This window comes from Tachysurus vachellii, chromosome 17 (genome assembly GCF_030014155.1).
Source record: "Tachysurus vachellii isolate PV-2020 chromosome 17, HZAU_Pvac_v1, whole genome shotgun sequence".
NCBI classification, from domain to species: domain Eukaryota; kingdom Metazoa; phylum Chordata; class Actinopteri; order Siluriformes; family Bagridae; genus Tachysurus; species Tachysurus vachellii.
Window position 1 is genome coordinate 22,188,742 of NC_083476.1, and position 13,863 is coordinate 22,202,604.

The 13,863-nt window shown below is 42.0% G+C and overlaps 1 protein-coding gene across 1 annotated transcript in view; it reads right to left on the reverse strand.

The window, feature by feature from the left end:
- kif4 (kinesin family member 4) overlaps nt 1–12,108 on the reverse strand; it is a 13,937-nt gene extending 1,829 nt beyond the window's left edge. Inside the window, exons 1-27 of the mRNA XM_060891197.1 lie at nt 11,904–12,108; nt 11,550–11,673; nt 11,124–11,238; nt 10,808–10,998; nt 10,247–10,336; nt 9,996–10,162; nt 8,872–8,966; nt 8,673–8,792; nt 8,263–8,438; nt 7,701–7,762; nt 7,384–7,516; nt 7,199–7,257; nt 7,001–7,106; nt 6,292–6,417; nt 6,013–6,198; nt 5,815–5,918; nt 4,343–4,487; nt 4,121–4,231; nt 3,744–3,827; nt 3,518–3,631; nt 2,953–3,108; nt 2,743–2,840; nt 2,259–2,388; nt 1,089–1,259; nt 544–654; nt 383–460; nt 209–301 (exon numbers count right to left, since the gene is read on the reverse strand). Of these exons, the coding sequence (XP_060747180.1) occupies nt 209–301; nt 383–460; nt 544–654; nt 1,089–1,259; nt 2,259–2,388; nt 2,743–2,840; nt 2,953–3,108; nt 3,518–3,631; nt 3,744–3,827; nt 4,121–4,231; nt 4,343–4,487; nt 5,815–5,918; nt 6,013–6,198; nt 6,292–6,417; nt 7,001–7,106; nt 7,199–7,257; nt 7,384–7,516; nt 7,701–7,762; nt 8,263–8,438; nt 8,673–8,792; nt 8,872–8,966; nt 9,996–10,162; nt 10,247–10,336; nt 10,808–10,998; nt 11,124–11,238; nt 11,550–11,672 (3,144 nt within the window). The 5' untranslated portion in view covers nt 11,673; nt 11,904–12,108. The remainder of the gene's footprint in view (nt 1–208; nt 302–382; nt 461–543; nt 655–1,088; nt 1,260–2,258; nt 2,389–2,742; nt 2,841–2,952; nt 3,109–3,517; nt 3,632–3,743; nt 3,828–4,120; nt 4,232–4,342; nt 4,488–5,814; nt 5,919–6,012; nt 6,199–6,291; nt 6,418–7,000; nt 7,107–7,198; nt 7,258–7,383; nt 7,517–7,700; nt 7,763–8,262; nt 8,439–8,672; nt 8,793–8,871; nt 8,967–9,995; nt 10,163–10,246; nt 10,337–10,807; nt 10,999–11,123; nt 11,239–11,549; nt 11,674–11,903) is intronic.
- Nucleotides 12,109–13,863: the final 1,755 nt, after the last annotated feature.

Consider the following 13,863-nt stretch of genomic DNA (forward strand, 5'->3'; position numbering starts at 1 on the left):
TACTGATGTCTCTTTTTTCTTCTTCTCCCAATTACATCACCAAGAGAAAAAAACAAAGTCACTTCGTTTCTAATTTTAACGGTTAAATGGAAATATTTATAAAAATCCAAACACAACATTAAAAGATTCTCACATCATCTACATTCTCACAAACACTAAACTGATCACAATCTATCCTGTGCATCATGATGTTAATTTAATATCTCACCTTAGGAGGAACGTATTCAAACGAAGTGTCCGGCGATTCGGCTGCTAACGGAGGTGCTTTCTTTGCGCTCGTCAGCTGAGCAAGAAGTAATTTCTGTCGATACATAATCAAAATGTTCGTGTCCTGATAAGCGAAAAACAAACGATCGTCCGTTCAGACGTCTGGAGTTTTTACCTGTTTGTATTGTTCAAGTTCTTCCAGGAGTTTCTGGTTTTGCTCAGTGAGTTCTCGCATCTTCTGGAGCTCCGCCTCCTGTCACGACGTTCGCGTTAATGAACATCCGCAACGTTTCGTATTTAAAGAATAAAATCTAAAAAGGACGTCGTGTCTCCAACCTGAAACTTTAAGCGCTGTAGCAGCTCCCTCTCCCTTTTGGACGTCTCGTGATTCTCCTCCTCCTTCGCTTCCAGGGGTTTGTTCTGTAATTGACTGAGAAGATAAAGAACCTACAAAAGAACCAAATAAATAGTGGGGGGGAGAAAAAAAATTCCAGTCAAGTTCACATACTCAAGTGTAAAAAATAAAGTCTGAGAAGAAATCTTTACTGTTTTAAATCAGGGGATTATAAAAATAAAATGGACGCAGTTCTTGGTTCAGTTCTCGACCCACAATGATGCAGGTTTCAGAGTAAACAGCAGTTTTATTGACTTCACAGAATATAATGTTAGGGTTTGGGTGAACGATTTGTTTCCTGTTTATGGATTTCTCAGACAAAAAGTGACCTGAGCGCCGCCTGTGTTTGAGTCCGAGACTCAGAGACACTAAATAAAAGGTCTTTATATCTTGTGAACAGGTCACATCCCAAATCTCATGACTCTAAAACTGAATTTAAAGTCAGTAATTATTGTGTTACAGGTGAGGTGCCGAGACCTCGTCCCACCTTTTCCTGGTGCGTCTGCTCGAGCTCCACGAGGTGGCTCTGGTGCTCCATGTCCATGGTAGACATCAGCTTCCTCTCGTCACACAGCACCTTCTGCAGGTCCATGTGGTTCGCCCGCTCCTGCTTCAGCTCGCTCTCCAGCTTCGCGTTCGCCGTCTTTGAGGTCACGACCTGCGTCGTGTCCGTGTTGTGTTTAATGATGTTAGCGGAAAAAAATACTCGTGAATATATTTCAGATTTCTGTACAGATCTGGAACCGTGCTGAATAATAAGCAGTTTAATCCCAAAAAAACTACAAACATGACAATTATTGGGAAAAGACCATAAACATGTCTAAGTTAAAAAAAAAATTCTTTCTTTCAACTACAAAAAAATACCACGATTTTGTCCATCGCTCTCATTTACTAACATTTATCCTTCTTTCATTCTTAAAACACTTCATTTGTGAAACACTTATGCCCCTTTACCCCCGAGGCAGTTTGAGTGCAGGTTCGGAGCCTAATTTAGAACCAGTTCTTTCTTTATCGACAGCCAAAGCACCGGCTCTGAACCAGGAAAAGTGGTTCTTAAGTAGCACCAAAACGTTGCTGGTCTAGACTTAAGAACCGCTTGTGTCAGGGGATGTGGGCGGGGCTGTGGGCGGGGCTACTGTTAGCGCATTTGATAATGTACCTTAAGTATACTAATGTTTAATACACTTTTACTTTACCGCAATATGATCAGTTATCAGCACACATGATAGTAAGTAGCTACATGCTAAGGCTAACTTTTTTTCTGTGTTAATGATAAAATAACGTTATGTACTTTCTCCATTACAACCTCCGTTTATACAGATTACATGGAGCTGCACGTACACGTTGGATTCGTCACGTTTGGATGTTAATGTAGGTTCACAAAGCCATGAGCATTAACAGTAAAGCAACATCCACCATTGTTGATGTGTTTGTGTTTGTCGCTGCTGCGCTAACGTTGCTGTGTAACGTGACACGTATACGGTGACGTCACACTCGGCTCTGTGATGCTCTCTAACTGATGGGAAGACAAACCGGTTCTTAGAAGGTTCACCAGTGGAACAACTTTGAACCAGCACCAGCGCTAGCTCTGAACCAGCACCCGGTTCTTTTTGGTGTAAAAGGGGCATTAAATACTTCATTCCAGATGACGTCGTACCTCAGACATGAGAATTTTTAAGGCACTCTTGGCCTCCACAATGGTTGTGATCGAGTCCCAGCGCTGCTTCATTCGCCCTTCGTTATCAGCATCCAGAACCTTTTGCTGCAGGTCTGCGATCTGAGCGCTCCTTCATGTAAAAGACAGAAAAAATGAAATAAATAAAATAAATAAATAAAAAGACATGGGCACAAGATTAGAGTACAATGTTGTACAATGAATAATTATGGTCCAAAGCACCAGGGAAGCTTTTTATAATAACGTACAAAAAGATCCACACACGTGAAGACGTCATGACAGGAAGATCAAAGTTTACACGTACATTTGGTGATGAGCACAAAACACAAACAGGAAGTAAAGATAAAACCTTTTTCCTCCTGAGTGTTGATCAGGTTCATGTCTGTGTGCCTGGTGCTTGGCCCCGATCGCCACCCCACTGTATTATAGAGCTCTAGTTTACTGTGCAGGTCTTTGTGTAACTGACCTGAGGTCCATCTCGGTCTCCAAGTTGTCCACTTGTTTACTGATGGAAGCCTCCAGCTCTCCTTTACCCTCCAGCTCTGAGATGGTCAGGGTGCGACGCTGTGGAAATACAAAAGTGTTGTTTGCTTGTAAGCTCATGTTCTCACAGCCAGTTCCTCCCCCAGAGTTAACAGCGCGATCCGATTTCAGGAGCGATCTGAAATAAACTCACCCGCACTTTAGCCACAGGTTTCTCTCCAGACTCCATCTGCTGCCGGAGTTGAGCGATCTCCTCAGCCAACATCTTCCTGTCCTCCAGCAGGTCCTGTAGGTGGCGTCGAGCTTCCTGCGTACTCACCAACACCTCCACCTCGTTCAGCAGCCAGGACTAAGAGAGAGACACGGTTTTAAACCTCGAGACAGAGGAGATCTACAGTGACCAGAACGGAACACACTGCAGAAATCTGACGTCGTTTGTACGCAAATGTTTAAAATAAACGAGTTCTGTATTACTTTATTATTTTATTTATAAATTAACTGTTATTGTTGATGCTTATTTGATCACTGAAATATTTTTAATAAACAAATCGCATAAGCGAAATATATAAAAATAACGTTAACATAAATGTACTTACTAATTAGAAGGTAAATTATTTAAAAATCGCAAGACGCTTTTTCTTTGTTATTAAATATTTAATTAGGTTTTATAAATACAAGAATATTACGACACCTAAATAACGTGATGCTGCTTCATCACAGAAACTCCTTCGCTCTCCCTGATGAGAAGCTGGACGTACCTTGACCCTGCTGGCGACTCCCTCCATACCGCGGTTCTGTGTGTCTTTGCGTTTCTCTGCCACTTCACTTCTTTTCTGAAGCGCGTCCTTCAGCCGTTTATTAGCTGCGGCAGCCTGAGAGACCAAACACACTGTCAGCGTTTTCCCTCTTCAAAATATCCCAGTTTGTCTTTTTCTATTTCAGGGATCAGCAGATAAAATGCTTGTGTTTAAGTAGAACATTCACCTCCTCGGTTTTGCGTCTCAGGACGTTCGCCTGTTTCTGGAAATCCCTTTCCAGCTTCAGCATCTCGTACTGACGCTTACGATCCTGTCGTGAATCGTAAAAAGACGGATTAGGAATAATTATCTTTGGAGAAATGAATCCTTTTAATTTTAATCTTTTGTCTAGTTTATATTTTAACAAAAATAAATAAAATTACAGTTAGTACTGTGACTCATAAACAGTTATACATCTGTATCACGTTAGCTAACTGATATTAGCCGCTAGCTCGGCACACGGTGGTCTTTGTCGTGTGTTAGAGAGCGCGGAGCAATCGCAGGTATTTAGTTAGTGGCACGAAGGACGCGACATCCGGCAGGTCGCCTTTATTTCCCCCAAACCTTTTCTTTCAGCTGCAGAACTTCTTTATCTTTCTTCAGCTTCCACACACGGAATTTCTCCGAGTCCTCCTTCATCTGCCTCATCAGCTGCACTCGCTGCGCCTTCATCGCCTACACAAGAAGAAAAAAAAACCTTGTCGTGTCATCAAACATCACCACCACATTAATATCGCTGAACTCTTCTATAAACGCTACGCCGCCGGTCTGACGTCACGGACGTACCTGAATCTCCTGATTGAGTTTAGTGACGCTGCGCACTGACGTCTCTTTAAGCTTCAGAAGCTTGGACTGATCCTGGAGCTTCTTCTTTAGATCAGTCATCTTCCCTTCTAGGTCCTGTAGCCTCTTCCTGCGCTGCTCACTCAGTCTGTACAGGTGTGGAGGCAGGTACGGAACATTAGCACATCATCTATACAGCGGTGTTGTTAGACGGCTATATAACGTTTTTATCTTTTCACAACATGTTCCGGGTCGCCACGGCGACTCATGTGGTCGGTATATATAATTTGGCACAGGATGCCCTTATGCCCGATGCCCTTCCTGATGTGACCCTCACACTGAGCTTGGCACCGACAGTGAACACTTCAGTGCTGTGTTAGTTAGTTTGGGAATCAAACTCGGGCCTCAGTAACGAGAGCACGGGATCCTGCCGCTGGACCTCCGGGGGGCTTGTATTTGTATAGTGGTCACTATAATTATATTACACTCTGTATACTGAGGAAATAATATATACATGACTAGATCTAGATGTCAGACCTGCTGAAAGTGAATAAAGGTTAAAACCAAAAAAAAAAGTCATTAAAGGTGGGGTCTGCGTTGTTTGAAAGCCAATGTCGACATATAAAATCACCAAAACAAACACGCCCCTAACCCAAATGGGTCCCACCCCTGTATCGATAGCTCCGCCCACACGTACATACGTAACCCAGGCAACTAACGGAAAGAAACGTGTCTTTATCATAGCTGAAGGGAAGAACAATACGATTGTAGATAAACAAACAAGCAAAAATGACACACAAGCATAATCATATAAAGGACAAAGGCATATATTAGTTCTGTGTAGCAAAGCAAAACCAACGTTACTCACCTATCGAGAAGGAAAAAAGCGCCTCGGCGTCTTAAGTAAAGTTGGTCACATATTCACAGATTGGAGTTTCCCGAGTCAATAACTCCTGAGCTAAACACTGTTACTACACAAAACACGGTTGTAGCTGCGTCTCTACATTACTACGATAGAAAAGAGGTGTTATTTGTGTAGTAACAGCGTTTAGCTCAGGAGTTATTGACTCAGGAAACTCCAATCTGTGAATATGTGACCAACTTCCTGCTCCTTCAGTTCTCTCCAGCGCTGGAAAGCTGATCCTATATTAACACGTCCTACTTCTTACCTTATCGTAAGTCTTTCTTCTCTTTCTTTCTTTGTTTTTATCCTCCATGTCAATGTTAAAACCGCTTTCTGTTAATGTCACACATGCGCACTGAACACTCTCTCCGCCCATATTGACAAGACACGCCCCTTTCTGCTCATTGGCTACACGTTCGTTTGTCGTCCCGACTCGGTTTTCCGAAGCATCTCTCAAACGTCGGAGACGTCACCTTTAACCTGTTCTATTTGATATATTTATGTCATTTATGAGATTGTGACCAGAGGGCAGATCGATGTTTCACCAGCTGACTTGTTAACATGAGCTCACTTTGCTTGATTGGTGTCTTTCTTCGCAGAGTGCAGTGCGAGGATCAGATCTTCCTTCTCTTTCTGTAGTAACCCAACTTCAGCCTGGAGGTTTTTGATGTTCTCCTAAGAGTAAAATTAGATAAAACCACAGTGAGCAGAATCTCACACTATTTGACACATTTATTGGCTTTTAGTGATAAAGTAATAAATCTGCTACCTGATATTCTGTCTGTATCGGTTCTAAGTGACCGTCGTTCTGGCACATCTTCTTGACGAAAGCCTCTTTAAGTGCAAGAACTTTATTGAGCTCAATGAGCTCTTTGGACATCTGAGCCTGCCTCAGTGCATGCTGGGTAGTGAAGTTCTCTGGGGAGTCCTTGGCCTGAGCTTCAGCATTGCTGCCCTGAAAAGGAAGGAAGGAAAGCGTGAAGTCTTCAAATGACCAACAGAAAACTCTACTGAATGTAAATCTGTTCATTTTGATTAAAATTCCTACCCCAGGTGAGCCAGAGGCAGGACTGCGGCTCACGTCTGCAGCGTTGCCCTCCGCCTCGACCTCCAGAGAGGTGGAATTGCCCGAGGTCATGGCGTCTATAGTGGCCGCGATCCCTGCGCTCTCGTGCTAAAGAAAAATAGGTGGAACAACAACTGTGTAAAAAAAAAAAAAAATCCATATTGCACTTGCTGTCAAACATTTAGAAAAGGTGGAGATTAAAAAAAAAAAAAAAGGATTTTGTTATTAAACTAAACACAAAATATAAAAAAAAACAAAGCCATATAAATGATCAGGAGGTTCAGATGTAAAAGCCTGGACATCACCACAGCAGCACATTTCATTGCTTCTTTCTTTATTTGTTTTTGGGCTTGAGCTCTTCACTGGGTTTAAATCCCAACACTCCGTGTGTTCAGCGTCACTAACACCGAGCGCTCCGACGCTTTCCACCGGATTAACTGAGGTTTGGCGAAGAGCCGCTAACTTAATCACAGAACGTCGGGAGGTCATAACGAGGTCATGATACGCGTTTGAACGGGAATTTAAACAAGCGGTTTACAAAGAAACATTCTAAAAAATAAAATATTCTATAATTATTAATCTGACCGGTGTAAAAGTCACTGGATCTCTCGTAAAGGTGATTAAACCCATTACTGATCTATAAATCCCACAATCCTGACGTTCTTCTGCGGCTCCTGACGCTCGTTCTTACCTGTAGCTCCAGGATCAAGTGCTGAAGGCTTTGGATGACCTCCATATTCTCCTTCAGCTCTTGGTCCTCCAGGGTCTCGAGCATCTTCTGAAGGTCCACTTTGCACCTGAGCCACAGTCATGTATTGAGTTATTAACCAGGATTATTGTCCACCACATACTACCACGGTTATCAGTGACGCATCAGGCTGATGCTTACGCAGCGTGCTGCCTCAGTTCCTCTAGTTTGCTCTGGAGCTTCTCGTTGACGTGCTCGGTCTATCAAGAGAAGGAAGTGGAAAAAAACTTATGTACTGAAAATAATAGTGTGTACTGGATATTGTGCAAATTCTGTAAATAAAACCTTTTGTTTCTGCATTGTTGTGTTTAAGTTAAAATACATACCACGATGATCCTTTCACACATGAGTGCGGTCTGTGTTACGGCCTCGCTCAGCTCTCGACTCAGCTTGCTGTTCTCCGCCTGTAAACTCTGGTTACGCTCCAGAACCTGTGACAATTTGGCGGCTTCCTCTGACCTGCAGCGCAACGGTTCGTGGTTTAGAATTCTCAAAATCTAAAAACAAACTTGTCAATCTGTCCAGCAGACAATTCGTTATACTGCCTAAGAAAACACACGCGTGTAAACATGCAGATCTTTTTACAGTGTTCTACACGATGACCCGAATGTGTGTACGTGTTTATGATAAATATGAATCTGACCCTGAGAGAACAGGAGCGACGCCGCCTCGAGCGTGCAACAGCATCACCTGAAGCTCCTGCACCTGAGGGACAAAACCAACAATCACAGCATCAGTCCAATATTCCTACAGTGTCCAGGGGTCACGTTTAAAAGCGTATAAATAGTGTAGTGAACATACTCGTGGTGCTGCTCGTTACACACGATGTGGAGCAAGTCATAAAGATTGATTTCACTGACAATAAATTAAAGATCAAGTCCAAAAGTCTACTTTTAGGAGTAGTTTGTCTACACAATAAATATGATCAAACTGTGTGTGAACACAAAGCATCATTTAAACTGACTCTTAAAAATCCTTATATATACGATTGTGTGTCTTTTACCTGACTGCAAACAGAGATTGAGTCGGTTTACCTGCTAGTGCACTTTTCTACCACTAGGTGTCCTGCTTAATCTCGCTCAGGAGCATGAGAAACACAGATTAAAAAGCGATTCGACGCACGGAAACAGCTGATAAATGTCATTCCAGGTGTGTGAGAGATTAATTTAAACATCTCTCGGTCACAGTTCATCCTTCTGTAGTACCTGCTGCTTGAGACGCTTCATCTCGGCGGCTCGAGGATCCACGTTGAGAACCGGCTTGTTCTTGATTTTGCGTGCGCGGTCTGCGTAACGCAGCGTGTTGATGGTCTCCTCGATGTTGGAGTCGGCCGGACTCACGCACGCGATCATCAACGTGTGACTGTTTCCTCCCAATGAGTCTGTTTTTAATTGTTATTGACATAAAAAATAAATCAAAACAGGAATAAAAAAACAAAAAAAAGTGGATAAACAACAGGATGGAGGTTAAAAAAAAAAAAAGTTACTGAAAAGTACAACATGAATAATAAATCATATTCCTCCATGAGGATCTACAGGAAGAGATGATGACTTTGTGCCTTCTGTGGACCTGCGAGTGATATGTTCTGATCGTAGAGCTTTAAGACGACCCTCACCCTGCAGAAGACGAGTCAACTTGGAGTCTCTGTAAGGTACAAACGTGCCCTTTTTGCTCTCGTCTCCAAGTGCACTGATGACGTTTCCCAAAGACAGCAAGCCTCTGTTTATACTGATTCCTGGCCATAAAACAGAGAGTTTCAGAGCTACAGCAGTGACTACGATCAAACACAGCTCCTCTGATCACCTTCTCCTCACCCTCTTTGAGACGATCTCCTTCAGCCTTAGTTTTCTTCTGCCTCTCGGATCCGGCGAGGTCCACCAGGTGCAGTTTAGAGACCATGGAATCGTTTCTGAAACACACACACGGTATTAAATGAGATCTCCACCATATGCTTCGCTCAAAGACGTTCTTCATACAGTCTGTTTCTCTTCATCACCCCGAGATTAAACACTTTTGAGCTGAAATTCCAGGTGTGCATTGAGACCTGGGCAGTAAGGACTCGTGTAGGACGGAGAGACGCAGTATGTGATCGACATTAACAATGCACTGTGATGTTCTACAGAAGGACATGAGATGGGTTACATCCCTACACCTGAATGACCTGAAGAGTGTTTGTCATCGTACAACACAGTTTTCATTTATTTAGAAGAAGTATAAAGGTAAGGATTTAAAAAAAATAAAAAATCTGCTCTGTAATAGTTGGAGTTGAAAAACATTTTACAAACCCCCCCCTTCCGGTTTACGTTATAGCAGTCGTTCCTTTACGGCCCACTTTTACGTACAGAAAAGTAAAAAGCAGCTCGTCGTGTTTCCAAGGAAACGCAAAGAAGTGTAAACTTTCTATCCTGATATCAGAGTGTCAGAAAACTCACTGATACAAGTTACATAAACACCTTAACATCAACAATCATAAATGTTTTAATGAACGACGTGGAGCACAAGCAGGACACGTCCCTCTGAACCAGCTGTTGCTATAGAAACGACGGCGTGTCAGAGGAAGAACATTCAAATAAACCTCCGATTTTAATTAACTTACAACTAAAAATGTCCAGTTTTTCTCTTTTCCCCAAAATATGCAAATTAACTGGTTTAAAATTAAAATGATCATTTGTTTATTTTAGTGAAAAGGGCTGTTTGAGATCTTTAAGAAAATATTACAGTTGGAATTAAAAAAAAATAAAAAATGAAACCCTGCAGAATTCAGAGCTGCCCAAATTATTTGTACTGTAAACACACACACACACACACACACACACTCCCATGATTTGTTCCCATGAGAAAGCAGAATTAACGAGTCTGCTGTACAGAGTAATCAGTTCCTGCAAATAAAGAATACAATAAAGAACCGTGGAGCAGCTGAAGTGTGTGACCGACTCACTTGTCACCTCTGCGGCGTTGTTCCAGGCTGATGGTGAAGATGGCGTGCGAACGGGACGAGGCGGCGTTCATGGCAGTGGAGCCCACGGTACGGGCCGAGTTCCCCGTCTCCAGACAGCCCACCATCTCCTGAGCGGTGAACACCTCCTTCTCCATCAGACCTACAATCTGCAGCAGGATACGGATTAATTACTTAAACAAACATCCGACAAATGAAACGTCGTTATATCGGTGGTAAAACTCCAAACTTACTTTGATGCCTTCCTTTGGATCTTCTCTGATGCTAATAACCGGTTTATCCTTTGATGTACATAAAAGATCCAAAATCTCTTCATTGTAAACCTGGATGTAAAAAAGAAATATAAATAAAACACCACCACAAAAAAATGATAGTGTAAAACACACACAATGATTCTTTAAAATTAATGTCATGTTTATGAGCAGGTAGGTTTGCTAAATACCAGGAGATACTTTAATACCTGAAATATTAAATTAACCAAGTTCACCTTGTTTTCTGCAAGATTTTGCAACTTTCAAAACAGTTAACAGCAAATTACTCCCCTTACTTTAGAAATGAAACTAACTAAACTCTAATCTAACTAATCTCCAGATCACAACAGATCCCAGGTGCAACTTCAGAAGGCTGCGTTTGGGTGAACGCTCCAACGTGGGAAGCAGAAAGTTCCGGGACAGAAAACCCAGCTGTCAGCTTTTCATTCACAACTAAGTATTAACACTTATACACCTGCTCGTTATGTGGATTTCTTTTTTTTTTTAAATGGAATGGGAAAAGGTTCTGGAGAACCTCGATACCTCAAGATAGGAAACAGAGAGGAGGAATGTGCAATCGGTCCTCTTGTCTTTTTCCTGAAAGATTTTCTGGACCACTCTGGGGATGACGCCGACAACAGGCTCGTTCTCTTGTGCTGACGTGTAGGTGCCTCCCATCGAGAAGGTCTTTCCTGAGCCCGTCTGGCCGTACGCCAGAACCGTGGCGTTATAACCTGTACATCAAACACAAGTCAAGAAAGTCCTCTCCTTTTTTTTTTCTGCCAACGTTTGCACACTTCCAGTAAGCAACGTCCACCTTCAGGCTAAAGCTTCCCTGAGGAAGGAAACGTGTACAAACCTTTAAAGAGGCCTGAGAGCAGAGGCAACACGGCCGTGTTAAACACCTCATCCTGCTCTGTAGAGGGATCAAAAACGTAGTCGTATGTGAACGCTTTATCGTTGCCGACAACCACCTGAAGAAGAAAAAAAAAACAGAAACGTTGCTCTAATTCAGCCCGGTGACAGAAGAACACACACACATACACTCATCATCCACCAGGAACACCTAGAAACCTGCTTGTTTACACAATCACGCAGATAAACAAGTTGTGACCGCTCAAGACACCAAAACCAATGCCATGATCTACAGCAGTTAGATCGTAAAAGATCATCTCCACAAACGTCTGACGTTTGTGAAGATTCACTGGATCTGCATGACTGATGGGTCGCCTGGATAACGGCGCACGTGTACGAGCAGGTGTGGAGGTGTGTCTATTATTGTGACCTGGGGTTCTCCAGGGGTGAATGTTAAGCAGCTCTGACATCCTTCGTTCAGCTCTTTAGGAACCAGAGGACGGCAGCGAAGAGCCACACGGACAGGAATCACTTTATCCTCTTCCTTTGTCATGCTGAAGGACATAAACATACAAAACAAACTCATTTATTTCACTTTATTTACCTTTCCTGGAGCTCGTTATGGAGATATTGACCATGTTCATCTTCATAAAGTAATCCATCAGTTCACAGGCGTTAAGTTTTAACTCTTAATCAAGTCAGACGTGCAAAATTGTTTACATTAAATAATCCTATAGACACTAAACCTTTATCCTGTGAACACTGAGGGGTTTAAAGTACATACCTGAGGGACGCCTTATTTAACACCGTTGGTCCAAAAGTTAAAATGTTCCTCAGTATCTCCTACACTTTAGTAGCACATAGAACAGACTTCCAGGTCATTTACTACAGATTAAATACAGAACAAAAAAAAAAAAACTCCTCTGGCCTGCGATCACTTATATAAAATACAGCGACTGAACAACACGAGCCGCCATTTTGTTTCCCTTCTCATTAATAGCGGTTTGTTTTCAGTTCACGCGCCACTTTCAAACGAGGAGCTCCACCTCGACGTCATGACGTCACGATTTGCGTCACGTGGAACTCCGTGTGCTGTTTAATGCCACCTGCTGGTGACATTATATAAAAAACGCTTGCAATGCAAATATAATACTGAATAAAGAATAAATAGAATCAAACCAATCATAATAAAATGATGTATTATCAGAGGTGGGTAGAGTAGCCAAAAATTGTACTCAAGTAAAAGTACTGTTACTTCAGAATAATATGACTCAGGTAAAAGTAAAAAGTAGACATCCAAATAATTACTTGAATAAGAGTAAAAAAGTACTTGGTGAAAAAACTACTCAAGTACTGAGTAACTGTTGAGTAACGTCTGGTTTATTTTTTAACACAAGACAACAATCAGACAGACAAATTATGGCTCATCCAATCAATAAAATACATTAAAATTAATTAATTAATTACAAAATAGGGGGCACGGTGGCTTAGTGGTTAGCACGTTCTCCTCACACCTCCAGGGTTGGGGGTTCGATTCCCGCCTCCACCTTGTGTGTGTGGAGTTTGCATGTTCTCCCCGTGCCTCGGGGGTTTCCTCCGGGTACTCCGGTTTCCTCCCCCGGTCCAAAGACATGCATGGTAGGTTGATTGGCATCTCTGGAAAATTGTCCGTAGTGTGTGAGTGAATGAGAGTGTGTGTGTGTGTGTGTGTGTGTGTGTGTGTATGCCCTGCGATGGGTTGGCACTCCGTCCAGGGTGTATCCTGCCTTGATGCCCGATGACGCCTGAGATGGGCACAGGCTCCCCGTGACCCGAGGTAGTTCGGATAAGCGGTAGAAGATGAATGAATGAATAATAAATAAAAAATAAATATGCACAAATAACACAAATTTCCAAACCTTTATACTTTTTTACCAGGCAGAACTAGAACGAGGCAGGCCATAAATTCTCATAAACTGTGTGTGTGTCTCCAGTGACAGAACAACAGAACACACACACACACACACACACATTTCATTTCTTATGTGTTGCACATTTGATGCCTTGATGAAAGGACAATAATAATGAAATACATCTCTACTCCTTTAATTCATTTCAGGAAGCCTCTAGAACTTTCCTTAGTTTCAGGTAAACTAAAGCTTCTGGTTGTAAATCTGTTTTTGTTTCTCAAAATATCTTCCTTCATGTTCATCAGAACAAAGAGATTTATACAGGTTTGTAACAACATGAGAGTGAGTAAATGATGACAGAATTTTCATTTTGAGTGAACTATCCCTTTAAATATGTGTGTTCGGCGCTGTAAGAAACGACACGTCTGACGTCATCTGTTTGTCGGCTCTTGCGGCGCTGAGTAAAGTTGAGCATAAAAAAACTCGACAAAACTGTTGTGTCACTAACTAACTAGATCGAGTATAGTAACGTGACGAGACTGAACAACTACGTTTGATTGGTGAAACACAGTCACGTGGTAGAGCCTTAGCGGAAGTTTCTCTATCTGTCAAAATTAAACATTAAAATTTGGTAGAATACCAAAGAGGTAAAAAAAGAAAAGTAACGAGCTCATTGTAGCGTAATGTAGCGGAGTAAGAGTACAGTTTCTTCTTCACAAATCTACTCAAGTAAAAGTAAAAAGTAGAGTGATTTAAAACTACTAGAAGTATCATTTTTTCAAAAACTTACTCAAGTAAATGTAACGGAGTAAATGGAACTCGTTACTACTGACCTCTGAGTATTATTATATGTAA